Source organism: Mycteria americana, chromosome 8, assembly GCF_035582795.1.
Source record: "Mycteria americana isolate JAX WOST 10 ecotype Jacksonville Zoo and Gardens chromosome 8, USCA_MyAme_1.0, whole genome shotgun sequence".
Classification (NCBI taxonomy): Eukaryota; Metazoa; Chordata; class Aves; order Ciconiiformes; family Ciconiidae; genus Mycteria; species Mycteria americana.
The window spans coordinates 38,834,904-38,862,124 of record NC_134372.1 but is presented as its reverse complement, the minus strand read 5'-3'; the positions used below and the strand labels follow the sequence as shown (position 1 = coordinate 38,862,124).

The window sequence follows — 27,221 nt, the reverse complement described above, 5'->3', positions numbered from 1 at the left end:
CAGGAAGTGTAAAATTATGTTTTAAATGTATTGATAATTTGTACATATTGTTTATAAAGGCCTTGTGTTTATTAGAATTACGTTATTTTGATGATTTCTGTACATACTCGTAAATACCCCCAATTTGTGTGAAAACATACTCCCTTATTTGTACTTATTTTGTAAAGAAATAAAACAATTTACTAAAGTAACACATCGAGTGACATACAGTATTAATTTATCAAACATGAATTTCACATTGTCTTGTAGTTATTAAGCACTGTTCAGAAACATTTTGCATTAAAATATTAACAGAATACCCACAAAGAAATATTAAAACCAAATACTTCAATGTTTTGTTGTGCTGATTCTTATCCTTTGTCCAAGATCTAATAAAATTGTCAACAAACCTCGATGCTATTAATACAGTGAATGAATGCACTCAACAGCTGCTTTCTCAAAAGCGATTAGTCCAATGAGCACAACATAACATTCTCTCTTTCACTTTCTTTCCGAGACTTGGGAGCACAGTGGTGTAAGCGGGTTGTACAGAAAGTGCTAGCGAAGACTCGTGTTCTTCAAGCCAGTTTCAGTGCTCAGCAACGGAAATCAGAAGAGTTTTGTTCAATCGAATTAGGCAAACACCCAGGCTACGCCTACTTTTTGGCCTTCATTAATAAAAACACTCGCTGGCTGCGCACCACAGCTTTACTGGAGTTTCTATGATATTTTAAAACCTGTTTTAGCGACGCTGAGCAATGTTCTTAATTAAGTTATGTTGCTATGGTCTAAGGCCAGAAGTAAAAATTCAAATCAGTTTTTGCTGATATTGCTGCCTAAAAATACAGGGAAGTAAGTAAAAAAGATATAAATGAAACTGTAATAAACTTTAAATAAGTGACCTGAAGTTACTAACTAAAAGAACATGTTCTAGCTTTCTGGTTTTTTTAAAGGCATATTTCTTCTAACAAAGTGATTGTTTCCACATGTCTGCCGTGCCTTAGTGCTATTTTGCAGTCAATGTTGTGATGTCATGGCTCAAACTTTCCGTCTCAAGTTCACATTTAACTTGGCTGGCGCAGCCTGGAACCCTTTACGATGCCACCTTAGCAAGCTGCCCGAAGTACTGGAGCTGCTTTATTGAGCTATAGAAAAAAATACGGTAAACACCAAACTGAAGAAAAACAAACTAGCCAACCCCAAATACTTCCAGTGGCGTTCTACGTACACCTAAAAGCATCATCCCGCTTCCAGGCTCGCGAGAGCTGCTGCCTGCGCCTTCGGCGGGAGCTGGACGCGCTCGGCGGGTACTCGGAGTCCGGTCCCACTTGCAGACGCCGACCCTGGGGGAGGCTTGGCCTGAGTACGAGTGGCAGAACTGGGCCCCTGTGTTCAAATGTAAACGTGAGGCGTTCGCCCTTCTCCCCTGGCTGAGAGGTAACGCACGGAGAGGATGCGCCGACAGACAAGCGCTCGGCCGCTGCTAGTGCTAACTCTCCCTCTTCAGGAGGGCAGGACAGAAGCGTGTATGGGATAAAACCACGAAGCTAAACGGATTATTTAAGGATACTTTGAACTTAAAGTGAACTCAATGTATGAAAGTAATAAATAAAACACTTTTTTTTTTCTTTTTGTAAGACATGGCTACATCAAGCTGAACGGAGCAAAAGGCCGGAGGAGATGCAATCAAAAGTTCTCACCTCTTTCAAACCACATGGGAGATACAGTGAGTGTTCCACCCTACTTGCTTGGTTTTGATCATTTACTTTACAGAAATGTTTATGGCATGAAGTACTGTATAAGAAATGTGCATACACAAATACATGACAATTATACGTTAAGTTCTTTACAATATTAAATGTATAATATACAATTCTACAGATATCTTACATACAAAGGTGAATGTTGTGCCATATATTCAAATATGGCAATGCCTAGCAACTTTAGAATGTCGTACAAGTATAAAACCACAAAATAAAATAACTTTACAACTCTTTTAAAGTAGACAGATTTGCTCAACTGTTCTGCTAAGTTAGCAGGCCAAGACATATTGGCTAAGATTTCCAGAAAAGATTTCTGAGTTGAGTAACCAAGGTGAGAGAATCTGCAGAGGTCTGATTTTCCACGGACAGGTATCCAGCCCTTTTCCAAAAATTAGACCCCTGCCTAGATTGTACCTTGGATATTCAGTACCGCTCATTGCTTTTGAAAATACTAGTCTTAAACGTGATTTTTTTACTTTGCCTGATTGTAATCATTTGGCATTAAAGAATTGTTGACTGTTTCATACTCTGTCCCTTGTTCTATATGGCCGTATTTATGCATCTAAAAAGAGTTTAATTAAAATTCAGCATCTACAACAGTATTCTATAAATTAATGTGGGAGAAACTAAATTGTGATTAACACATGAATCATGCTAAACAGCAATAAACAGGATTTAGCAGAATGCTATTTATAACCTTGCACCTGCAAACACGGTGCTGTCTCCTGAGTTAGGAAGCCCTGCAAGTCAGAGTCGATACTGATTCGTGGAAGGAGCAGTAACCTCCTGCAGACAGCGGGCTTTGTTAAAGAGGAAATTACACAGAGAGAGGGCAGCTACAGAATCGGTATTTTAATAGGAGTTTAAAATAATAGAGGAAAAACAATCTAAACAAAGGTGGCCTGCTTTCATCGGACAATGGCAGTAGAGGGGTTTAACATCTTTTTTTGCAAAAATTCCAGACCCATAAAGAGTAGGCTTGTCCAAAATTCTTAGCGTTTCCTCCTAAATGTGGGCTTATAACATGGTTAGTAAATGAGTAACAAGGGGTGGCAGAGCTTGCTTGGCAGAACCACGCTTCTTTGATGATGCAAAACTTAACAGTTTCTGAGTCAAAACAAGACTGGCTTTAAAAGAACTACAGCTCCACGTTAGGTATGTGACCCTTGTGTGATGGTGGATGGCATTTTCTTTTGTGCTTCCAGATCCCTACTTTTGCAAATATTGCCACAATTGGCCTTGTCAATTTGTCGCTTTTTTGTTTTGTTTGTGTGGGTTTTTTTAGTACGGAGCACCAGTTGACTATAAATCTGTCCTTTTCTGATTCTGGATTCAGAGAGAGATATTTCAGTTGGAAATGTTGTATAAAAATAAGCCATTTGCTAGCATGAGCGAGTACAATCACGGAAGTGTAACGTAATGTATGGAGGTGTAAAGCACGTCTGATATGAAGGAGGTGCGGCAGTCAGGGAAGATACTCAGTGCAGTTTTTAGTGTACCATCTTCCTCTCGGAGGCGCCCGCTTCCACGCGTCACAGCATCGGGGTATCGTTGGAAAGGCTGCCAGAACCGTTTCTCCTGCTGATCTATTCAAATTGCTTTAATCGGTCTTTCTGCAGAAGTCCAATCTAGGGTCAGGGGTTTATGAAGCTTTGCCTTTTTCACCACCACAGCTGTTCAGCCCAAAGTACGTTCCCAGCAGGGCTGGTATGCTGAGCATGCTCAGGAATTTCATGGTGAAAAACGGACAACTGGTTTTTCAAATGCATTTCATGGCTGGCTATGTGACAGGTAGTTTCAGAATACCACTAATTGGCAACATAAAGTCAAAATCTGTTTGCTAATACTGTTTTGCAAATCCTTAGTGTTTCACATAAGGGACTATTAAACACTTCTACGGTTACAAAGGAGTACGGGTAGCATCTAGTCCAGGGGCTCCTGTTTTATTCTGATTGTTGGGGTAGGTTGCGGTCGTCTGTCTTCGCGACACAGCACGTATTCACTGAACTGAGAGGAATCCACCCCACCACCGCATGAAGCTGCCACGTTAAATCCCTTCTGAAATAATCTTTCGAGCACCTGCAACGTGAGGGGAAAAAAATCAGATTAATATTTAGCAAATGTTAGTGATAAAAACATTCAGGAGCACTGGATCTAAATGATAGATTTAGTCTTTCGAGTCCTTGTTGAATGAATATTATTCAGCTATAATTCTATAACTTATTCTTAAATGACTACACTGTGATTAAAGTCTCGCTCTCAGCAAACCTCTGTAGAAAACAAAAATTAATCAAACAAATAAGCGCTCTGCAGAGCAGCTTAGTACATTATATAGTAAAATACTGGACTGTGGTGATATTGATGCTATCTTACTGCTTATAGAAAGCAACATCAGGTTTAAGTCGTAATAAAAAGTGCCCATTATTCATTACTAATACGAACAGTCTTACAGAAAGTCTTACAAAATGAAAACATTTCTCAGCTCTTCCTTGGCAGATGAAAATGTATTAGGAGTCTGAGTGACATTTCCACCAGATCTTCACGGAAGTCGCAGCTGTGATTTTCCCTCGCTGGAAGGGAGCGCTGCTTTTAGCAAAGCATGGCAGGGACGGGACGTGGAGCCAAGTCGTGGACAATAAGGAAACGTTCTGGCCCAAGAAAGAGGTTAATTTTTATTGCCCAAATATGTATTTTCTCTTTCTCCTTCTAAAGAAAAGTTGATGCGATTTAGATGCATGAATTTAAGGAACCCAGAGGCAACTTTAATTTCTGAGACTGTCACACAGCACATTACCCTAGGATATACTGATCTTGGCAATATGATAGGGGCCATGTTTTCACATGGGTGAGCGTGTTGATATACGGTTTCCCAGCAGAGCAGGATGCGCGCAGACTTTTCTCAGCATTAGGTGAGAGCGGGTGCCAGATCCACCTTTGGCAGATCTGCGGTGTAAGGTCCACCAGAGCAGATGCCGAGCTCCCTCCCTCCCTCCCGCTGGCTGCGCTCCTGAGTCCAGGGCAGTAACCGGGAAAAACGGTTCCTGTGTTTGTCTCTACTGATAAATGCCATCGAGGGGGAGCAGCCCGTACTGCTCCGTAACAGTCTTGCCCAAGGTACCGCTTCCATTGCTACAGCACGTGGGCCCACTGCGCTGGAAAGTGAACCTGCTGATTTACTAAACCCGATGAACTTCGTAACACCAGCGTCCTTGTGTGACAGCCGTCTGCCACCCACAACGACAGGGACTAAGCTATTTAAAAACTTGTTCACTCAACCTAGAGAAGCGTCTAAGCAATATACCCAACTTCAGACGGAGGCAACTCGTATGCTTTCACAGGTTTGTGTTACAGAAAGAATCTGCTTTCTTTTTTGGTTTTACTAGCCCTGTGAAGCACTTCAGCAGTTACACCTACTGCAGTAGTACTTAAAAGCTGTGTTTCAAGGCCCAAGCTGACTATGTTAAAGACCTGCACACCGGACCTCTGCCCCTGCCCTCGCACACAAACCCACGTGAGGCCAAGGTGCATTTCTTAGCGCGTTCTTCTTCTGACTGAGTGTTGGCATTGCTTTCTCCAGAAACATCAAGTTTGGAGCCTTTATTGAGGGTAACTGATCTCAAAAGCACAACTGTATCCAAGGTGGTATCACAGTGCAATGCAAACCATGGCAGCAGTTGCTGGTTTTAATCCACGGGAACCCTCCTTTGAGGTCGCCTGTGTTGGCCATCTATGTTTAAATCCATGGTTTGGGTTTTCAGTGGTAACTAAAAGCTCGTACTTGCTACTCTGGCTGCTTCGGACAGACGAAGGAAAGGAGCTGCTCTAGCACAGCTTTGCCTAAGCCATGCAGAATCTGCTGGAAATCAGCTTGCCTGAGGAGCTCTGCCTGGCCTTGGGACACAGGGACTTACATTCTCAGAAAGTCGCATCTGCCAAATCTCACTGACTTTTGCCCTGATTTTTACATACTTTATACTGTAAGAAAGTTGTAGAACTGAAAGATTGAAAAAGCACCCCAGTGTAGGGAAGAAAAATGAACCTGGAGAGATGAAAAGAAGGGGGGGAGAGTGGGTTATCAAAGTATATTTAAGAGAGAGAGAGAGAGAGAGAAAGCTTACACCTCTCTCCCTTGTCTGGGCTGCACGCAGCCTGTAGGACAGAAACGGGGTGCAGACACTAACACTTGTTCCTGCTCTAAGAGGAAGGCAGGAGTTTGAGCGGGAAGGAGGAATAAGACATCATCAGACTGCTGTTTCACAGGCTGGAGTGTATTTTGACTGTTTTGTGCATCCCTGTTCCTAGACTTGGCAAGATGAAGACAGAGGCAACCTAGCTACAGGAAAGGAGGCTTCTTCCATTTAACTGGGTGGCGAAACAGAGGGTTGACAGATAAGATTTCAGAGAGACACGTGACTTCAAAATCCTTGCTAAAAACTTTTAAAAATCAATTTGCTTGTAAGACAAAACAAGCACGGGGTGCCCTCGGCTTGCCTCGGTCCAAAGCTATGGAAGGCTGCATGTTAACATAGGACTTTTCTTCACCGAGCCAGCTCTCTGCAAACACACAATCCAGGTAGGCATTACACCTTAGAGCACCGCACGCAGAACAAAGCGATTCATTTTTGCTACCTACACGCTCGAAGGACTAGACTGCAGGCTGTAATCTAGTGTTAAAAACCTTGGTATCATCAATTTTCTCAGCAAGAAACAAAACAGGCCAAATCCTGTAAACAATGCAGAGAATGTTTAATTGTAGAGTTTTAAGTGTAACTCGGATGCGGTTGTGCTCAGGTCCATGGAGAACGGCTCCTAAAGGCAGCTTCCACGTGCACTGAGCACCGGTTTGTATGCACCGGTACGTGCACAAGACTAAACGGCATGTTGAACACGAGCAGATTTAAATGCCATTTAGTGAATCTGGCACTATGCGCGTTACTTTTTCTGAAGGTAACATACAGATAGAGGGAAACCAGTAAGCATCTCTGAATCAAATCAGAGCTACTTTCCTGTAAATCTCCAAAGAGAATATGCCAAAAAGTAAATACGTATCAGCTGTGATTCTCCTATGTACAGGGAGACACACACACAATATTAAATAGAGGATTTGTGCTAGGATTTAATATACTCTGTCTTCCAATATTCCGAGCACATCTGATTTTGTTGGAAGGTTTTCCAAATAGAAACATGATACTTTCCCTTATTGCCTTTCATTTAAATTTTGCAGAATACTAACGAATACATTCTTAATTATGAAGACTCAATGTTCAACATATACAAGCATCACAGAATTTTCTCTAAGGTAAGCTCACCAGAACCTGTTGCAAGGAGTTGAAAAACATTGTCAGTCTTAAGAAAACTCGATACCTATATGTAATTACAAATAGGCGTTAAATTAAGAGTTACTGTATTTTTTTGGCTGCCACTACCTACTCAATGTTGACATTCTTTGCTTTATATGCACAGTTCTTGACACAAAAGTTAATGAAAATATTTTCCAAAGATCCAAAGAATTTATAAGTATTGCAGTTGTGCTACCAAATACATTCAGCAGGGCACAGGCAGACAAAAGTGATGTATCTCAGCAAACAGCAGGCAGACTTACCGCGTCCCTCTGAGATTCTTTGGAAATTATTCTGCTCTTCCAACTACTACCTCTTTTAACTGATCTCCCTTAAGTCTTGCATTTACTTCACTGTACTTCCAACTTCTGATGTAATATTGTTTTGCCAAAAAATCCTGGGAAGGGGAAGGGCAGTGCCTATGTGCTGACCAGAGACCGTCAGAGCCAATGATAATTAGCTGCTGATTTCATCAGGTCTCAGAAATGCATCATTTTCCAGAAAGTGTTTGAAAACACTTTCTATTAATTATATAGTAAAATGATGTAATTTAGTAAAATGATGTAATTTAATAACATTATTTAGACTGTAGACTCTTTGACAGAAATTTTTTTTCACAACATGAACCAAGAGACTCTTTGATTCTGTCTGAATTTTGACTGAATTCAAAACACATTCAAGTAATAACAATAATTAGCATTCAGCTTTTACTATACGCAGACGTTTCCTACCAGTGTGCCGCTTTGGATAAAACAGAGCCAAGTGCTAAGCCATGTGGGCATCCAGCACTTTGGCTGGCTGCTTGCAGTGCCGAGCCTGTCAGTAGCTCGCAGAGACCCTTTATTGTTTCAGTTATTCTAATTTCTTGCATGCATCTGTATCGCATGGCCAGTGTGGCTGAGACACGAACACGCTTCCCTGTGCACTCACCTTAGCTAAACTGCAGCTGCTCCCTTCTCCACCCAGCACAGCGACGAATTCGCCACTGTTCCCACTGCCAGCAAACAGATCTGCCTCCGACCCACCTCCAGCCTTCTATTTTTGGGGCAGCCCACTCTAAACCTTGCCAAACATGAAATTGCTAAGGACTGTGCAAAATTAACCACAGGCATCGGACTGCTAAAGTTCAACCAAATAAAACACTTGGGAGTCTTGAACCAAAAATCACCAAAAATAGCTGGGTTTAGAATGGTTTCAGACAAAAGCGTCTATTAGTGCAGGGTGCCCCAGGGAGCGCTGCCCCAAGGAGGGAGGTGTCAGTGTCAAATGCAGGTTGTTAAAATGACTCCATCCACCTTTACATATCCTGGTAACTGCAGGTCTCCCGAAAATGTTGTCTGCTGGCAGCCTGGGAGATGGAGGGTGCCTCAGCTTGCTGTGTAGTAACAACACAGGTAAGCCAGGGCTCTAGGTTCTTGCCCTCCCTTGCTATTACGCCTCCCTCCCCAACCTGTCTGTCCAGCCTGTCCCGTGGGCCAGCTCTTCTGTGGGTATTTGCCCACGGGGAAGTTTATCAAGACCACTAAGGCATTCCCCCCAGCCCAGTCAGCACCTCTGCAGGGGACGGTAACTTTGGAAATATTCCCCTATAGGTTGGTTTCACTTTCCATAATGCAAGTATTTGCAGCATATTTTAAAGGCATACGTGCAAAAACCAAGAGCTCTGTTTTGCCCTTGTTAATTAAGGCAGAAGTTAACAGCATCATCAACACCGTTCCTTCTCCGCAGCCCAAGGACAGCTACAACACCAAAGCTTTGGCCGCAGTGGTGGTGATCCCTTGTGAAATGGCATTTCTTGCCCATGAGGCTGCTGCCTAAACACGAGCCACATATTTATTTCCACTGCCATCCACCTATCTGTCCAGTTATCTTCTTTTGTTTCATATGTTTAATTTTAAACCAATGTCAAAACTCTGAGTATAAAATGAAATACATTTTGTTTAAAATACTCTGGGCAATTTTTATAGAACATCCTTTTGAAAAAAAAAAAAAGTGCAGAGATCAATTTTTTTAAGTCCATCCCGCAGGCACCATCATTTAATTATGAGTGAGACATAAATTATGCATTTACACATTGTTGCATTTTCTATAAAATGGTGTGGAGATTTTTTTTTTGTAGTTTTTGGAACTCTCTCTTTCTTCCTGGGGGCACTTTGGAGGAAAAAAAAAACCTGCTGCGGGCTATACATTGATGAAAAAATTAGCATTTATCAGTATAACACCATTATGAGACCAGCATGGCACTAACATACACAAAATCTAAATCTATTTTTCTGCTTAGACTTTGGAAAATCTGGAAGACTGTGATCTCACCAGGCAGAAAATGTCTCCTTGCAGTATAAGCACTGAAGGTAATTGGGCAGAAGCAAATAATTTGCATATAATTGAACAAGAAATAATAAAAAAACACCCCAGCAAATAGATGAGCCAGCACCGAAAGGCCATTACCTGCACTGAATTCAACCGGCAGTATCCGTTCAAAGGAAACCTAATAACGTGGGTAGGGTCCTGGTTCCAGCCTGCGTTTACGGAGTTGCACATGACGTCCCCGGTCTCTGGGAAGATCTCTTCTATTAAAGCTTTCTCCCCGCTCAATGCAATTCTTTCCCCCAGATCTGGAGTCACTCTTACGACCAAGCAGTCACAAGGCTGGAAATGTTTCCTTTGTTCTTTCTCTTGTTTCCATCGCTCAAGTTCCTTAATCATTGGCTGCAGCTGGTAATACTTTGCTTCTTCATATAAAAGATTAAAGTCCTGGGGAAAAAAAAAAAAAGAGAGGGAGAGAGAAAAACTAGAAATGCTTATAGTTCTCTTTTAAAAATGAGTATTGTTCCTGTTTGACCTACTTAGGCTTATGTATTGTCAGCAAGAGTGCAAAGGCAACAGGTATCCACATACTTTGTCTTCATCTGACACCTACACAGAAAACCACGCTCTGTTAGTGTTGAATCTATTTGAGCTGACCACGAAGTTCCCATTGCACTGAATTATTCTTTCATTTATTATCCCACAAGCTCAATGCCAGAAGGATTTACTTTTGGATTAAGAAATCAAAATAACTGGCTGCAATAAGCAAAGCCTGCTGATGTAAGAGATGTCCTGAGCCCTAATCTTCACTCTTGGCCTCAGATACTCACTTCTGATCTTAGAAGATCTCAGGCTTCCTGTCACCTCTCGCACACATGTTACGAGACGGAGGTGTCAGTTCAGCTTCACTTCTTACCTGTCTTTGCTGAGTCTGAAATTCAGCTGCAGCAGCTCAGCTGCTCCCTGTGTTTCATGATTATTCATGTATTTAAAGGGTACTTTGGAGCCTGGTAAATTATATGGAGGTAGTGGCTATCCCACTGGCTGGGAGTTCAGCTCTGCACTCCAACAACTGAAAAGAAACAGTTCTTCCCAGCCATTTGTCCATCACCTCACTTGGGCTTTGGGCAATTCAAATTCCGAATTTGATCCAATTCCAAGTTCACTGATTGAGATGTCTTCTGCACATCCTCATTAATAACTTTTCATCAGATTTCCAAATGATCTTCCCACCTCAGATTAAATGCATGACAGTACGTCGAGGCAAAGGGTTTCAGCAGCCCCCCCAGACCCAAGGAGGCAGCAGTGCCCACCAGACCAAGCCAAGAAAGGGAGGGGGAAGCACCCAGGGACGGTTTGCTTACACCGGCCCCAGCGCCTCCTTCAGCCTCCTGAAGGGAAGAGGAGCAGCAAGAGCACACCACCAGCTCCTCTCTCCAAAGAGCTGCCGTTTGCTTTCCTGGCTCTTACGCCTGTTTACAGATGGAAATGCTGCACCGCAGGTACGCTACGTGACTTTTGTGGAGTATGCTGTAGGTCAACACCTGGACATAAAGGCCAGTTCTCCACCACTGCAATGAAATGAAATGAAAAATCACAAGAGTGAAATGACTGGAATCATTTAGGCTGGAAAGAAGGGCATGAAAAGAAGTAATCAAGAAATGGGGACCAAAATTACATGAAAAATAACGGCAGCGCTGCTCGTCCAGGACTCAGGGAAGAGGGGGAATCAAAGGCCAATGAACGTGCAGCACAAGAAGGTGTGACTCTTCATAGTGGCTTGGAATTAACCTGTAAAATCTGCTCCTGCAGGATGCTATTGAACCAAAGCCATTAGCGGTGTGTCCAAATTTGGCACCACAGACCCACCGCCGGTAGTGGAGAGGTGCTCCTTCACCCCAGGGCTGCCTACAGCCTGGAGATGTACGAATATTCACAGTGACAGCGGCAAGGTTATCACGTTACAAAAGGGACATCCGATCCTTCACAGCTCTTTGATGTCTGCTAAGGCCGAGACAATACGCACACCACTAAGGGAGGCAAAAAGGACCGTAGAAAGAGAGAAAAGAGTGATAAGAGCACTTGGGAAGAAATGAGGGCAACAAACACACTCACGGGAAGGAGACAGAAGATGAAAAACAACACGAAGATTAAAGAAGAAGCCTCATCGCCTGATGGAAGGTATTCCCCCCCCCCCCCAAAAAAAAAAAATCAGCACTCTGTTGAACTATTACTGCTTTTCACTGTGCACTGGTGAAGCTCCCTGGTTACTGAGCATGGGATTGGTTTAAACCTATGGGGATTAGTGGACTAAATTAAAAAACAACCCTTGCCCCCAACTTTCTGAAATCTTCTTCATGCGGGACACTGGAGCAACACAGTCCACCACTTAACTGCAGTTATTACAGAGGCGTGTGCAGGGGGATATCAAACGTTCACTGGGCATCTGCTGGTCCCGTGTATCTCTTTTTTGAGCAAAGGAAAACATGCAATGCTAAGGAAAAATGTAATGTAGTGTTGTAGAGTGAACAGGAGCATCCAGTGCTTACTGAAGGCAATGGAAAGTCTCCCACTGTTTTCAACAGGTCCTGAAAAACCAGTTTTAGAATATCTGTGTTCATGGTCACTATAAAATAACATATTATGTGTAAGGTCAATCAAGAATATGTGCTAAGAAAGCTCAACAGTAAAACCCTGAAGAGGTGGTACAGCCATATAAAAACCAGTCCTTCATTTCTGAAAGCAGAGAGGTACAGTGCTCCTGAGGGTGGATGCAAAGCCCATTACATTCACGAGAGTCTTCTCGACTGACTTCACTGGGCTTTGGACTAGGCTGACAGTATCCTGAATCACGGGAGTTCAATGCTCCAGCACCCCCAGGCCAAAACAGTAATGCCATAAAGCACACAAAACCAGGATCGCACCACCTCTACCTCCCCCACAGCCAGCTATTAGCCCACTGCATCAAACGCAGCTCTTCAGTGACTCCTGCTAGCCATCGTTTGTCCTAAATAAACAAGATAAATTTTATATTCTGATATCATTTGGTGATAAGACAACCAGTTTTCAGGTGAACCAGCTCTTCCGCTACTGTTCCCAGAATGATACGGCCATGCTTCAGACGGCCGTGTGGAAACCAGAGCTGTGCTGGAGCATCATGTGCTCAGTGGGATGCACCCGGTCATAAACTGCCTGGGTCAAGCCAAGGTGCTTGGGTTAGTTTTTAAAGTAAAATTCTCATCTCCGTGTCCATTCCACACTTGGGCTGAGCACAAATACGCTGGAAAGGGTTTTGCACCTGCAGGAAGGGGTTTGTAACAGAAGCCGGGAATCTGAGGCGTGCTGTTGCGAAGGGGCAACGTGCACGTGTGGCGTTAGGGGGTCTGGCACCTGCCTATTATCAGGCATGGCAACAAAGGGAATTCGTTACGCTGTAACAAGTAAAGGGCATGAAAAAGCGTCTTCTGCTAGGAACGGCAAGAGAAAATTCACGGCTGTCCACCAGTGACAGCGCTGGGAAGGGACACCTTCCGTGACCCCCACTCCGCATACTGCACGCTGCCCTCGACCAGCCACCACCAGCACAGCCCGCCCCACTGCCCTGACCTGCTCTGGCTCCTGTAACAGGAAATCTGGCATTTCTGCCCCAAGAGACTTGGGCACCGCTATGGAATTTGACGATGTATTTAGGGAGGGAAGAGGATTTTGCAAAACCACGAACAAAGAATGAATGGTTCACAGCGTGGGGGTCCAGTTCTCTAAAGCCTGTGCTTGGGCAGGGTTACGGACTCAACACACCGCTAAGTACGTGATCTTCTTGTGCAGGTTTTATACGCTGTTCAGAGTACTGTGCGGCTGCGACCAGACTGGAAGCAATGCCCAGCTCCGGATTGTCTACACAGGATACCCAGGATGCCCAGGCAATACTGACACAGGTATTTCTACCCTTGCACTCTACAGTGCAAATATAAAATGAAATCCTACCCTGATGATTTGCAAAAGTTTAATATGAAATCTGAAGTAGAAGAATTCAACCCACAAGGGACCTCACCAGGGAGGTGCCACAGGAACTGCAAGAAAACATTTCCATGCTGCTTGTTTTGGTAAGTTACCAAAGGCAGATGCAGACACGAATCTTCCTAGACCTATCCAGAAGAGGCACATTTCGCTGAAACAGGCGCAGGAGTAGCTACAGGGTGTTAACTGCCGAGCACGGTGGCAAAGTGCATGCAGTTTCATTGAAACTCAGCCTCCGAGCCGCCTGGTACAGCTTCTGTCCCAGGCACATGCTGATAAATGCATACAGATACCGCACCCTCTCGCTCTCAGGGAGGCTCCAGCCCTGGCATCAGTGCAGTGTTGCTGAGCAGCAGGCAGCATCCCGCAGCAGATTTTGTACGGCATCCAGCAGTTTCTTGTCCTGCAGGACTAATGATGCAACTCCCATTTCTTCTAAGGATTATTTCCCTACCCTCCCAGCTTCTTAACAGCAGCGTACCTTGTGGCAGCACAGCCCAGAGTCAAGCACTGTGTACAGTAGCTAATGGAGCTGCTTGTGTTTAGCCAAGGAAAACTGCTTTACTCTGAAGGTGATTCCCACCAGCCAAGGTCCCTGCTCGTGAGCAGGGTGCTCCTTGCTAGACTGAAAGGGGAGACGGACAGTCCAGCCTCTGGTTTGTGGTAAAGTACCACAAAAAGCCTTCATGAGCTACCACGAGCCCTCAACTTCTTGTGGCTGTTGTAGGAACTAGTGGGGAAGTTCTGTCAGGTCACCTGGAAAAGGGAGCAGATAGCCAGGTGGGATGCACACAGCCTTTCTCCAGCCACAGCTTCTGGACAACACTTAGATCTCATGGGAAAGGTAAAGAGATCTTTCAAAGATGCAGCTTTTTGCCTTTCACAAAATAATTTTCTGCTCATGATTCCGTAGAAAAGCTTTTTTTCTGGTGGATTTCACGTTGGCTAAATTCTGCAGTCACCTCTGACAAGGGTGACATCTTCCTGGGGAGGAGACGGGAAGTGTGACTGCAAGGCCAGTTGTGCGGCTGTTTCGACATCAGTGCCCGTGGGTCAGTAAAGATCTGCTAACTACAGGCAGAGACAGCCAACAGAAACTGTAAAACCATGTCTCCTGTGAACCTGATGCCGTTCTCTCAGTACTAAAGAGGTCCTTTATTTTTGTACCTAATGTTGACTCCTGAACAGGCTGAAATGGCTCTTTCTGCCCATTTTTCACGTGTTATTCTTTGTCACATGAAACAACAAACTGTCATCCTGACTCAATGTTTCTTCTGTATTTTAGTGCTGTGAGGATCTGACTCCTGGCTACGAGAGAAAGTTGCTCACTTCTACGATGACAACTGTGCCATTTGCTAAGGTCAGTTTGAGAGCACATAAATTAGATGCAAGCACGCTAATTTTAAAATGATACTAATAAATTAGCGTGCCGGCCTTGTGGTTCCGGTGCTACAGGTGACCTCTATAATCCATATGAAACTCAGATGTCCTGTGCATTTGTGCTCCTCCCCTCCTTAAGATGGAGTAATACTATACACATTGCCTCTGGAGTAATAATACACACATTGCCTACGACTATTTTTGTTTGATGATCTCTAAGCAGGGAGTGAGTCTCAAATAAGTAGGTATCATGGGTCCCGGTTTTGCGTGAAGTTACGTATTGGCAGTGAAGAGGACAGGTGCTGCTCATAAATGTCCTAGGGAAACACCTCCGACGGCGGAGGGATCAAGGCAGAGAATATTTGGGCTGCAGAGGAGGGGCAGCTCCTGCACCAGCCACCCCTAACCCAGCAGCGTGGCAGACCGGGGGGTGCTGGCTCCACGCTCCGCTCGAGGACGTTTGTTGCTCAAGGTGTCGCGGTCCCACGCGTGGGACGCTGAACCGGTGCGGGAAGAGGGAGCTGTACGCAGCTCCGGGCTGCTCGCCATTGCCTTGCCCAGCTCAGGCTGGCTGCGACGGAGAACCGAGCCAAACAACTCACAGTAATTTCTCAGCATACTTCATGTGGCTTAAAATCCCCTAAACCCAGGAAAATTATATGTACTATTAGAGTGTTGCTTTCAGCAGGGAGACCTGTCAGATACTGAACACTTTCAAGTTCTGGCTTATTAGTAGTTGGAAGTGTAATTAATATTCACTGTAAACACACCAGTCAGACTTGATAATAAAGAATCACTAGCCTAGGAACACATACCCCACTTTCTCTGCATTTCAGTGTTAACTTAGTCTGAAAACAACACTTAAATAGCAAACACAATAACGCTGGTGCGGTACTAACATTCCAAACTTTCCAAAATAACCATCTGAGCAGCAATTCAAGTTGAAAAGCAACTTGGCTAAACCTTGAGGCTAATAAACTGCTTGATTAAATTAAGGGGTAAAAACTAATAAATATTCAAAACACTTGATAATGCTTTGTTTGACATAAAGAACATTTAATGCAAGTCTCACTGGAAAACCTGTCAGGTTTTATACCTTAAATAGAGTTTTGCATTTAGAAACACCGAGTGATTCCATTTGCTGCCTTTGATTATTGTCTTCTGTCACTTTAATCATGCTGGTAAAATTACACGATTTCTGTGAAGTCAAATCCGTTTACAATGCAGTTTTAATATAGCTTTGCAGCGCATTCTTCTATGCATTTTTATTTAGTTACTCCCTACCTAGCAATACTTTGCTTTGTTCTTGAGCCCTCATTAGCCTGGGGTTTGCTCTAAAGCTCTCCCAGGGAGGAACTAACTAAAATACAGTTAACCCTATGCAAAGAGATGGTCTGGAACAACGGACTGAGCCTGGGCACAGCGCCGGCTCTCCCGAGTCTCTCCCAGCCCTGCCAGCGGCTAGCTGCGCAGACAAGTCCTTGGCATCCACCGGCACTCTCACCTCCAGGCTCTCACCGAATCCTGCTGGTTTTGTTTCACAGCACCTCTGAAATCTGGATGCCAGTCGAGGCCATGATCACCTTGAACTACATCTCTTCTGCCCTCTCTTCTCACGCCTTCTTGTCCCACCAGATTGTCCAAAACGCTGCCGCTAAAGCGTCTCTCTGGCATTTCACCTGTACTGCTTCTCCATCCACCCCCCTTTACTTGATCCACCTTACAACCCACAGAACTGGTCTGGTCTTTAGCTTCACTCCTACCTGTGCGTTTTCTCTCATTTCTCTGTAAAAAGCTTTTCTCACATCCACCCCTCAGTGCTCTGGCTCTTGCCCTGCTTCACGGCACCCCAACCCGCAGGCCAGCCTCCCACGCCTGCCCGCCGCTCCCCAGAAAGACCAGTGCTCAGGACAGCCCTTCTGGGCTGGAGCTCCAAAACCACCCATGAATGTCAAAACTCTTCCCTGCCTTGGGACTAGTTGTGTGCTCCCATCGCACATTAACCGTAAGCACTCCCGTGCCGGGGTCAAATACAAGGATACTTGTAACTCAGGCAAGAACGGCTGAGGAGCGGTTTGCAGCACGCGGATCAGCTGTACTCCAAAGCTAAAGCCACCACAGCAACCACAAATCTGGACTGACTCAGTAATGACTGGCCAAATTATCTTGCCTACCTAGTCCAACATGCAAAGTGAAATCTTACTGCACAGCGCGGGAACTTTCCTCTCCAGCAACGCTCCACGTCCTCTAACTCTGAGCAGATCCCCGTTGCCATCCCAATTTATTCATCATTTCATCCTGGAGTTAGTGCTTTTGTTGAATCTTGTCATCTACAGTTTGGACACTTTTGTCTTCTAATTTTCATACATAAGGATGACAATGTTGCAAGTCTCATAAGTGCAAAGCCAAATAAACAAGGCTAGGAGGAGAGCGTTTAAACAATCAGGATTTGCAAAGCAACAACCAGCGCCGTTATTTCACAGAAAACATGTACTGCTCCTTAAAAAGCCCTCAGTAAATGCCATCTCCCAAGAATATTTTGACATTCGTAAATTGTGTAAAAGATTACTTCCTGAAATCAAAGTATCTGCATTGGTTATATCTAACACAAATCCCCATGGGCTTGTTTAAGGGTGTTTCTTTTTTATACCAACAAGAAAAAATTTATATAATTTAAGCCCTCTAAGTATCAAATTTAAAACATTTCTTTCAGATTCTGAGCATTAAACCCTGGTAAGTGCTAGTTGCTGATGTTGCTTCTTAATTGTTGCTATACTCTGATAAATAAGCTAAAAATTTGAGAAAATACAATTAGTTTAGAAAAACTGATTTAGCCGTAAGCTTCATCGTTTAACTTTTTATGGTATCCATGACAACCATTGGTCCATTTATTAAATAATAGCATCCCTGGTGTAATACACAAGTACTAAAAATCCTAACAATAAACAGCAACATTTAGTTAAGTGTGTTTAGGTCAAGCACACAAACCAACCTGCACCAAAACAAATGACGGAATGGGAGGAAAACATGGATGGCAGACTATAGCTTTCCTTACCTTAAAGTCATCTGGGAGCAGTAGCTTAGATGTCCTTAGGAAGCTTAATATATATCTGAAAATTTCACCATCTCGATCAATGAAATAATGTTGTTTTAAACTGTCCAAGACAATAGGCTCTGTGCCATTAAACAGACGACTTATTCTGAAAAAAGAAAAGAAAAAGAAATGGGCAAAAGAGACAAAATCTCATTACACCCTCAGGGCTTAAGAACATCCAGCCAATTTAGCTGCATCAATTCAATGTGCATAAGGTAACGCAGTATCTTCATTTGGCGACAAACAAGTGCACAAAGATAGATGCCTTAGACACACGTGTGCACCCAGACGCTCGCACACACAAAGCGCGTGTGCAGACGCAGACGCAGGTCCACACACCAGCAGCGAGAGCCTTGCAGCCGCCCTAGGGCTAAGCTCGCGCTGCCCCGAATCAGGGCTGTGAATTAGGCCCGTGACCCCAACAAGGAAAGTGCCTATGAAACGTTCACCCCGCAGCTGGCAGAGTAATTTTGGTGAGAACATGCGTCACCGGCTCCATTATACATCCCTGCCCACCACGTCCTGCTAACGGAGAACCAAATGGTTACTCGGAGATGGGTTCCTGGCCATCAGCTTTTCCTCCAGCTTGGCTGTCGTTTTGACCAAACGCCATCAAAGCCTTTCCGTGCTAGAGGAGAGGCTGCCCGTACACTGAGATGAGCTGTATGGACCTGTCAGTGCTGGATAAGTGGTCATCCAACGCTGAATGTTTCGGCAAACCAGCAACCAATGGCCCATGCAGCATCTGCAGCACTGCCTGTGGGACCCCGGTCCCACCACCAGTAGTCCTGGGGATCAGAGTCTGGCAGAAGGAAGCAACGTGGCAAATCTTTCGTGAGCAAAGAAAAGGAAGCGACACCTATGAGACCGGGGGATCAGCTGGTTACAGGACCAAAATACCACATCAGCTACATCACTCCAGCTTTCTCCATGTCCTGAGGAGCATGCTCTGCAGAAAGCAAACCGGGCATCTGCCTGGCTGCCGTTCCTTCTGCCTCGCCCCTTCAAATGCCTGGCTTCTCTCAGAACGCTTTGTCTTCCCATGAGAAATAACCCAGCTGAATATATGTTCTTGAAAGGAAAATCGCAGGAGACAGACAGCAACGACCTATTAAGTAATTGAGTCCATCTCTCTGACAGTGCAGCATTGTTCCCAACTGCAGAGTGTCTCGTGTTTCAAAGTCAAGTCTTAAATAACCCTGCCAGTGAGGACTCCTCCATTTCCCAGAGAGACTATCCCGCAGCCTGCTGGATTTCACTGTCCAGCTGTCCCTTCAACTCAGCTATGCAATCCCCCCACGTCCCTCGCTGTGGCCAGGGCAGGGCTTTCCCCTGCCGTGGTTAACGAGCTCGCCAAACCCTGCCAAAGGCAACGGCCAGCACTGCTGGCGAATGCCGCGGCCGCAATCTCGCTGCCTCCCTCCTTCCAGTGCCACCACCCCACCCCACGATTTCTGGCCCAGCAGCAGGACCCGAGAGCCCTCAGCCTGGCTGGGGAAGGCACGCGCCCACCCCGGCCATGGGAAGGGGCAGGTTCGCTCCCACCGCCGCCCGCAGCGCTGGTGCTTCCGGCTGCGCCCCGCGCCGCTTGCTTTGGGTTGTGGGTTCACGCAGCTCGGTGAGATTTGCTCTCCACAGCTGCACCTCGGTCTGATGTTCTAACTTGCTAATTTAGTTGCAAAGTTAATTAACATGCCATTTATTTCTAAATTAACAGTGGAGATATTAAATAAAACTGGACTTAGCAAGTCCCCACTGAATTCAGCTGAAAACCCTTCTGCCCTCTTAAGCAAGCTCCAGGTTTTACTGCCTGCTCTCGTGTCCGTGTCAGCATTCAGCTAGTCTGAGTTACGTACGAGAATAACCAAATGCTCCCCTAAAGCCTAATTATACTATGTTTACGTTTTTCTTCAACCTCTAGCTTTTCAATGGTATCAGAAAACACCATCAAGTTCATGCTGCAACATTTAATTTATATAATCCCAAAGTTCGGTAAGCCTCCAGTAACGCATTATTTTCTTTTTTGCTGTTATTTTAGGGCTATTTGCCTGAGATGGTTAAATATATTGCTTTGTACAGTGTTAAGTTTTATTCCAGGAACCAGACAGTTAATTTTTTTCCTTAGACATTGCACATGAGCCAGTGTGCTCTGGTGGGTTAGACTGAAAGCAGAGGAAACACTGATAGCACGGCTTAAGGTTCAATTCGGTACATTTATCGAGTAAAGCTGCGTGGCTATTGAAGGTTTTGAGATCTTACACCTAAACAAGCTGGGCTGTGGCTTAAACCTCCTCCCTTCCACCACCCTTTCTCTGTGAAGTCTGCAAAAGCAACTCGCCGGCTGCTGTTCGGCTCTGCTGCGCGTATGGGGGAAGGTTTGCCAGCAACGACAGGGCGCAGGGAAGACAGGGTACAAAATTTTAATGGGCCGCTCTTTAATGTAGTGAAGCATTTTTTTGGTAATGAAAACAAAACATGAATTTTGAGGCCTTTGTGGAGTGCCCTGAGCTGTATTTCTTCACCAGCAAAATTACTGCTGGGGAAAGAAACTTGCAGAGTGTTGAAAGACTTAACTGCCACCCCAAAAACAGAGTGATGAATAGTTTAAGGATTTATTTGACGTTTTAGGGGGCTGCTATGTTCCAAGAACCAACTTCACTGCAGCATGTTGTAACGCTGCGTGCAGAAAGCACTCCTGCTTCTCCCTTCTCACCACTATAAACGGTACCTGTAGAATGTCCCTCAGAAAACACAATGCTGTGAGAGTACAAAGTGAACTCAAATGGCAGCTTCGAAAGGAAAACTTGCCTGACAGGGTTACCCATCGCGTGTGAAGCCATGGAAAAGAGCACAGTGACCGGGACAGCTCCGCAAGCCCCACCGGGACGTGATGTGCTCAGCGAATGGGTCTTGGGTGGCCAGAACAAAACGCCGTGTGCAGAAGCGTGGAAGCAAAATGCACACAGGCTGTCAGAGAGGCAGGAAGTCAGCAAGGGCAAGGGGATGGGAATGGTTTTGCATGGTATAAACTTGCTGATGTTCAATCAGAAAGGAGGTACCAGTCTGGCTGGCAGCCTCAGGAAGCTGCTCCCTCCAGCGTCCCCCCATACGATGTGAGTTAAAGTTGTGGGGAGCGGCTGCAGCTCTCAGATCGGGCAGTGGTGACCCTGGAAATAGTTGTTTTTATGAGTGGTCATCGTGCCCAGTACCATACTGGTGGACAAGTTGGGTAATGGCATTTTCAGGAGGCACTTGCTTATGGCATGAGGGAATGGTGCTTCTAGTGATGTTTGTGAAGAGGTGGAAGGCACAGGAAAACAGAGACGAGGCAAAAAGAGCTGCACTTGGATCCTACAGCAATGGGTGAGTCTGAGTAATAACGGCTTCTTCAGCATTCCCACCTTTTGCAAGAAATGCTTCACTACTAATTTAAAAACACTCCTAAAATTTCTGTACAAGACTGAATTTCCAGACAGGGAGCAGACTGAGCCAGGACCAATCCAAGCAGTTGCAAGCCTAAGGACGGCAAGCTTGCCCTTCCATTGCCTCCACCTCCCTGGCCAGGTCCCACTATGCTCATACCATCCTCCCAGTGCATGGCTCTTCCCAGCCGCCTGTTTCTCCTCCTCAGTTGCTCCTGCCCTCCCGGCGATGTGCTCTTCCCTACCGCCTGGCCACCGCCCCGCAGTGCTGCCCACCCCAACCTTCGCAGGGCCCCTGCTCCCGGCCACTGCTGCATCGTGTCCCTGCGGAGCGGAGCCACGTCGGGGCTGGCATCAGGCCTCCAGCTTAGCGGGTCTCGCTGGCACCTTGAGCCCCGACTGGATGCTCTTCCTCGCTCCTCCCAACATCCAGAACACAACCTGTTGATCCTATTTCTACAATTTCTTTGTGCTTCTGTTGTTTCTGCTAAAGGCTTTTACATTTTCAATAATGTTTCGCCAAAATGCCAGGGGGTGAGTTTCTAGCTTTGTACCGATTTTACTATGATATTAAGATCTCCTTTTATTAGATTAAAAACAAACAATGCAGCCAGCCAACCCACAAGGACAAGAGTGCCAGTAAATTCTTTTCTTAGTTTCTTGGGCAGGGGAGGAAGCCGCATGCTGTGTGCAAGTACCTACAGACGGCTGCTGCTACCCACACCCCCCCGTAACACTTGCAACCAATTTTCCACCGCGCAAGGCCCCTGCAGCGCCTGTCGAGATGGGAGCACGGAGGGGGCCCGCAGGGCAGCGACTCCAGCCCCCAACCTCGCAGCACACCGTCTCTTTCATAAACTCACCCAACTCCATCTTTCATAAATTCACCCAACTCCATCTTAGCTGCAGCCAGGGCTTTTTGCACCCCAGCTCCCTCTGGAGCACCCTCGGTCTTCCTGAGGTCATCACCGACGACAGCCGCGGCTCTGCACATCACACCCGCTGTGGGGGGTTTAGCGGCACCCTGGGGCAGGAGAGGGTTGGGGAGGGGGGCAGCGTGTGCTTTCTGGTTTGGGGCCAGTTTAGCCATTTTCTTGACAGCTCTCTTTTTGAACCGGAAACTGAAGTTCTTTCTTAACAAATCTGGTTCCAGAGGCTTAGAGAGGAGCACCCAGTGCTGTGGGACCTGTGGGACAGCCAGCAGCAGGGGTTGCGGCAAGCACCAGCAGAGCCCTCTGCTCCCGAGCCCCAGCGCCGGGGGGTCGCTGCGGTCCCGTCCCCCCCATGCACCCGCCCAGCCAGTGCAGCGATGCTGCGTAAGTAAAACTCTCTATCACAACATTGCACTAAAAGTATTAATTTAAGTAATTACGTGATTAATATTTAACTGTTCAGTGATATTTTTGTCATTCATAATTTAGTTGTTTACATTTATTAAAAATTGATTCTGTAGACACTTTTTCTGCCCAATGTCAAACCAGCAGGGAGTGCACATTTCAGCAAACTGTCATTAACATGTGTCTCTCTCCGAATTTTATGGGAGGAGAGGGGAAGAAGAGAGAAAGGCCTGACTGTGGGTCCTGCAAGCAGGCGGGTCGTGCTCCACCCGCTGCCCTCCGCTGCACCTGCTGCTCCTCCGTGCACCCTCCTGCTCCACTCGGCGCAAACGCACAGCGAAGCCGACACGAGCTCTGCAGCTCTCCCTGCGTTTTATACGGCGGCGGTCAGTTGTACTGGGCTGTTGGGCCTTGCTGGGGAGCTGGAGGAGGAGGAGGCAGCAGTTGTGGGAAATGCCACAGAGTGGAGGAAGAGGGTTGTTTAGAGCCGGGACACCAAGCGTGACCTGAAACTGCCCCGCGGGACACATTAGCAAAGCGTCCCAGGTGTACGAGCAGAGTCCAGTCGTTGCTGCCGAGCACAAACAGCGCTGCTTATCTCTTAAATATTTGCTCAAGGTGGGTAGGATAGATACTGTTATCTGCTTGGAAGAGAAAAAATGCTGTGAATTGGAGCAGAGGTGCTTGAGAGACCGGAACGCCTTACACTGTGTCTGGCACTGCTATCCGCGCAGCTACGTCTGTTACAAGAAAGTCTGTTACTTGTCCCATCACAAGAAAGTAACTGCTGGAAAAGAGAAGCGGAAAGCCACTGGAACGGCTGTGCTCTACCCACCACCAGCGTGCCAGGAGCCAGCTCTCTGCCGGCACTGCTACATCCCGGCTGCAGCAGCACGGTCCGGGGTGGGCAGTGGACGGTGCTGCTGGATCTTTACAGTAGTGTTTTTCCTATTTCCACTATTTTTACTGTAAAACTGGTTGAGTTTATGCACAAGTTCCCAGCAAAGTAAACTGGAATGGAGAAAGCACCTGCAGCTGCTTTCCCCAGGGAGGTATGTTAAAACACCCAACCCGTCCAAAAAGCAGGCAGGGCTGGCCAGAGGAGGACAGGGATAACCCAGCCGAGCAGCAAACGGGTGTCTTCTGCCTTCTGGCCCGACGGTAGTTATGAGGGAGACGTTAAAATGTTGTCTCTGCCAGGACACATGCTCACTCACGCCCTGTACAGAGAGGAACGTGGCTAAAGGTTGCGTCTGGCTGCAGTAAGTTTTCTGATCTGCCTCAATTTAAAATTTCAGCTTAATTAGTGTGAAAGTCCATAAACAAAGCTCTGTTGTATGGTTATACCATATCTTCACACACACCCTGCTACCTGACCGGTGATTTTAAGCCCTTCTCCAATTATGGGACAATACGCTAAGGAGAGGCACCGTCTACAGCGCGGATCTGTGCACACGCGGCCTGGCTGCGGTACGGTGCAGAAACTCCGTGCGGGCTTCGCCCTTACGGCTCTGCCACAGTTCCCATTTTAATCAAAGATAACATCTTGACCAGCTCAGATTGCTTCAGGCATACGCTTGGCTTGGAGCGTGTTTCAGCTGGGGAGAATTTTGTTTTAAGCATCTTTTAAATCTTTTATTTGTACAGTGATGGGAAAAAGTGGAGGGGGAGAGTCTGAGCGTTAAATTGGGGGTATAAACTGCTGCTCTGCAAACTATGAAATCCAAGCAGCCACGTGTGCTTTGGGACCAGTTCATGTGCCTGAAGACACAGAGAGGTGCCCCAAAGGGGGTTTCTGGCATAAGTAAGCCCAGATCAGGCACCGGCTTCTATTCCCAAATGGATTGCAGGCATCAAGCCTGCAGTGTTAGGCAGGTCACTGCTCCGCGCGTGCTCAAGCCACCCCAACCACTGACTCCTTGTCCCACCACTCCTAGAAAACCAGGGTGAGCTCCCGCGTTTCAGCAGGACAGCCTCAGATGCCAGTGTCCTACAGGCACTGCCTCGCCCCGCACAGGCGTTGCTCAGCACCTTCAGGACCCTTCAATCCTGATGGCAAAAGTGAGCGACCGCATTCAAGCACAAAACTGACCTGCGAGAACCAAATGGAGATACTAAAGCCTGTGACCCCAAACCCCCTCTCTCAATTTTTAACAAGAAAAGAGCATCAAGTAGTACGGTCCTATCTCAGCAGAGGGATGGAGGAGGTAACTCACAAGGTAACAGGTTTATCCATCTCCAATTCCTATAACCTTCTGTTCCTGCCTTCCAATGCTGATCCTGAAATGCCATAGGAGTTTTTTGAGCCATATGCTCACTTTCAGTGCTTTTGAAGGATATTACACTCATTAACTATTAAGCACCTGAAGGAACTGCAGGATCTATTACCTAGATTTAATACTTCGTATTTTCCTGTTCAGGCTAGAATATCTATTTTTGCAATAGATCAGAGCTAGTCTATATAGTATCAACATGTATTTTTAAAAGTCAATAATCCAGAAATAACATTATCATCTACCACGCAGAATCATTCTTAGGAAGTTCTGCAAGGATTTTTTTTCTTTTTTTTATACCATCACTAAAAAGCAAAATTAGATATGTAATGGATTTTGTAGTTAAAACAAAGGTGTGGACAATTACGTTTTCAGTTCTCTGTTACTATCAATTAAAGTCCACTGAAGCAACAGGTAATAAAATCCACTGAAGTGGAAATTACCTATTATTTTTAAAATACCACAAAGCATTCATGGTAAGGATAAGAGATCCTACAGCTCCTTCTCTTCCGCCTGTTGCTACCTCCACACTTAAGACACTTTGGCGGGTGACTTTCATATAGAATTTCATGGAAATATATATGTATTTTTAGATTTTGATACATTACACTTATTTTTTAATTTGTAGCAACAGTATTGCCTATACATAAATTAGCAGTTAAGACAAGAAACTGGAAACACTAATCTCGGGCAGAGAAGCGAGTGTCTTTTCCTGCATTAAAAAATTCTCTTGGTAGTCAAGAGCCACCCTGGTCCTGCATCCGTGCGGCCAAGCATCCCATCAGATCTTGAGGGAGGAGGAGGAGGAGTGGTCAAACCATTACAACAGGCAGACTGCTGACTAAGGGAACGGAGGCTCCCATGAGCTTTCTTTTCCAGGCTTCTCATTCCCACCATGTTTACAAAGGTATTAACCCTCAGCCCTTCACCTCATTGGGATACTGGGATTAGGCCCATCAGCACTGGCCACTCATCCCAAATTTATCAGCAGCGTGTTTGTTGCCCGGGGCCCTGCTTCTGCCACCCCTCTCGTGTGGAGTCAACAGCTCAGGAGCAAAGTGCCGCTTAGCCATGAGTAACGGTGGCAGAATCCAGCCCTCCGTCAGGCTAACGGTTTTATTTGGCCTTATTAAAGCATTTGTATATCTTAGTGTGTTATTTTAACAGCTCTAAAAAGACTTCACTAAACAAACGGTTTCTAGTATGTTAATTGCTATATTACAAATCCTTTCATTGCATTTGGCGTATAACCACATTTACAGGCAGGGTAACTAGACACATACAGACAGAACAGCGCTCATTCGCTATACACATCAGCATCCCACCGCCTTTATTTAAGTCATCAGTCACGAAATGCATTTGCTGTGCTTAACAAGAAAAAAAAGTAACTTTCAAATACAGGTACAATTTGCACTTCTCCATTAAAAGTTCCCTACGGGCCACTGACGTGGCTTGTTCATCCTTTGTAACAGGGACAGTGACGAACAGCCTCCCATTATTTTTTGATGCTTAACCATACCGTTTGCATTCATTTGGTCTGGCTGAGCTGCGCTGCAGTAACCATGACCAGAACAGAGGCCTTGACCATGGCGGGTGTGCAGGCGCACGGCAGCCCAACGCACGCGGAGAGGCTGCAGTTACCGTAGTTCAAGATAGGCCAGTTCTGCCACCCCTACTCCTAACAAGCAGTAACTACTCAGGGAGAGTGAGAAGGGCAGAGTCTGGCTGACTTGCATATTTTTAATAAAAGTAACCAAATAATATTACAATATAACATGAACCCTCAAAACGCAGAACTTGTTAGCGGTAGGAGCTAAACGTTAGCCTTTCAGTGAAGTATGCCGAAGTCTATGTAACTGCACAGAAGTTCATACATTGTAGGTAATACCTATCTCTTTGGGAATTCCTCTCTTCACTTTAAGTTGTGAACTTACATTTGAAGTTAAAGAAGCATACGTTAGCTGGATCTCCAGTACTATCATTTTTTCCAGTATAAAGTTCAGGTTACTTTTGCTCTTCTTGTGTCTTTTACTTCATTCTAACTGAACTTTTGTCTAAACAGCTGGTGAAGATTAAAAATATTAATACAAATTTATATTGTTAAAAGTATCCTATTTTTATTATGCCATTGTTGCTGCTGCTCTGATTTGAGCCCTGCAAGGGTTCTTGGCCTTTCACGTTTTCTCAACAGAGAATTTACACTAAGTTTTGGCCATGAAAATCAATGCAGGAACAAAAATTCTTTAATTTAAAACAAACTCCTCAACTAGCATCTTAGTTTCACAAAGCATTCCCTAGTTTCCCAAAGGT

General features: G+C 45.5%; 1 protein-coding gene across 5 annotated transcripts in view; it reads right to left on the bottom strand.

Moving 5' to 3' along the window:
• Positions 1–292: 292 nt before the first annotated feature.
• KCTD15 (potassium channel tetramerization domain containing 15) overlaps positions 293–27,221 on the bottom strand; it is a 46,975-nt gene continuing 20,046 nt past the window's right edge. For 4 of the 5 annotated variants that reach the window (XM_075510775.1, XM_075510773.1, XM_075510776.1 and 1 more), the window contains exons 3-5: positions 17,841–17,985; positions 9,530–9,835; positions 293–3,821 (exon numbers count right to left, since the gene is read on the bottom strand). In XM_075510775.1, the coding sequence (XP_075366890.1) occupies positions 3,666–3,821; positions 9,530–9,835; positions 17,841–17,985 (607 nt within the window). In that variant the 3' untranslated portion in view covers positions 293–3,665. The remainder of the gene's footprint in view (positions 3,822–9,529; positions 9,836–17,840; positions 17,986–27,221) is intronic. The other variant, XM_075510774.1, reaches the window with a different exon arrangement.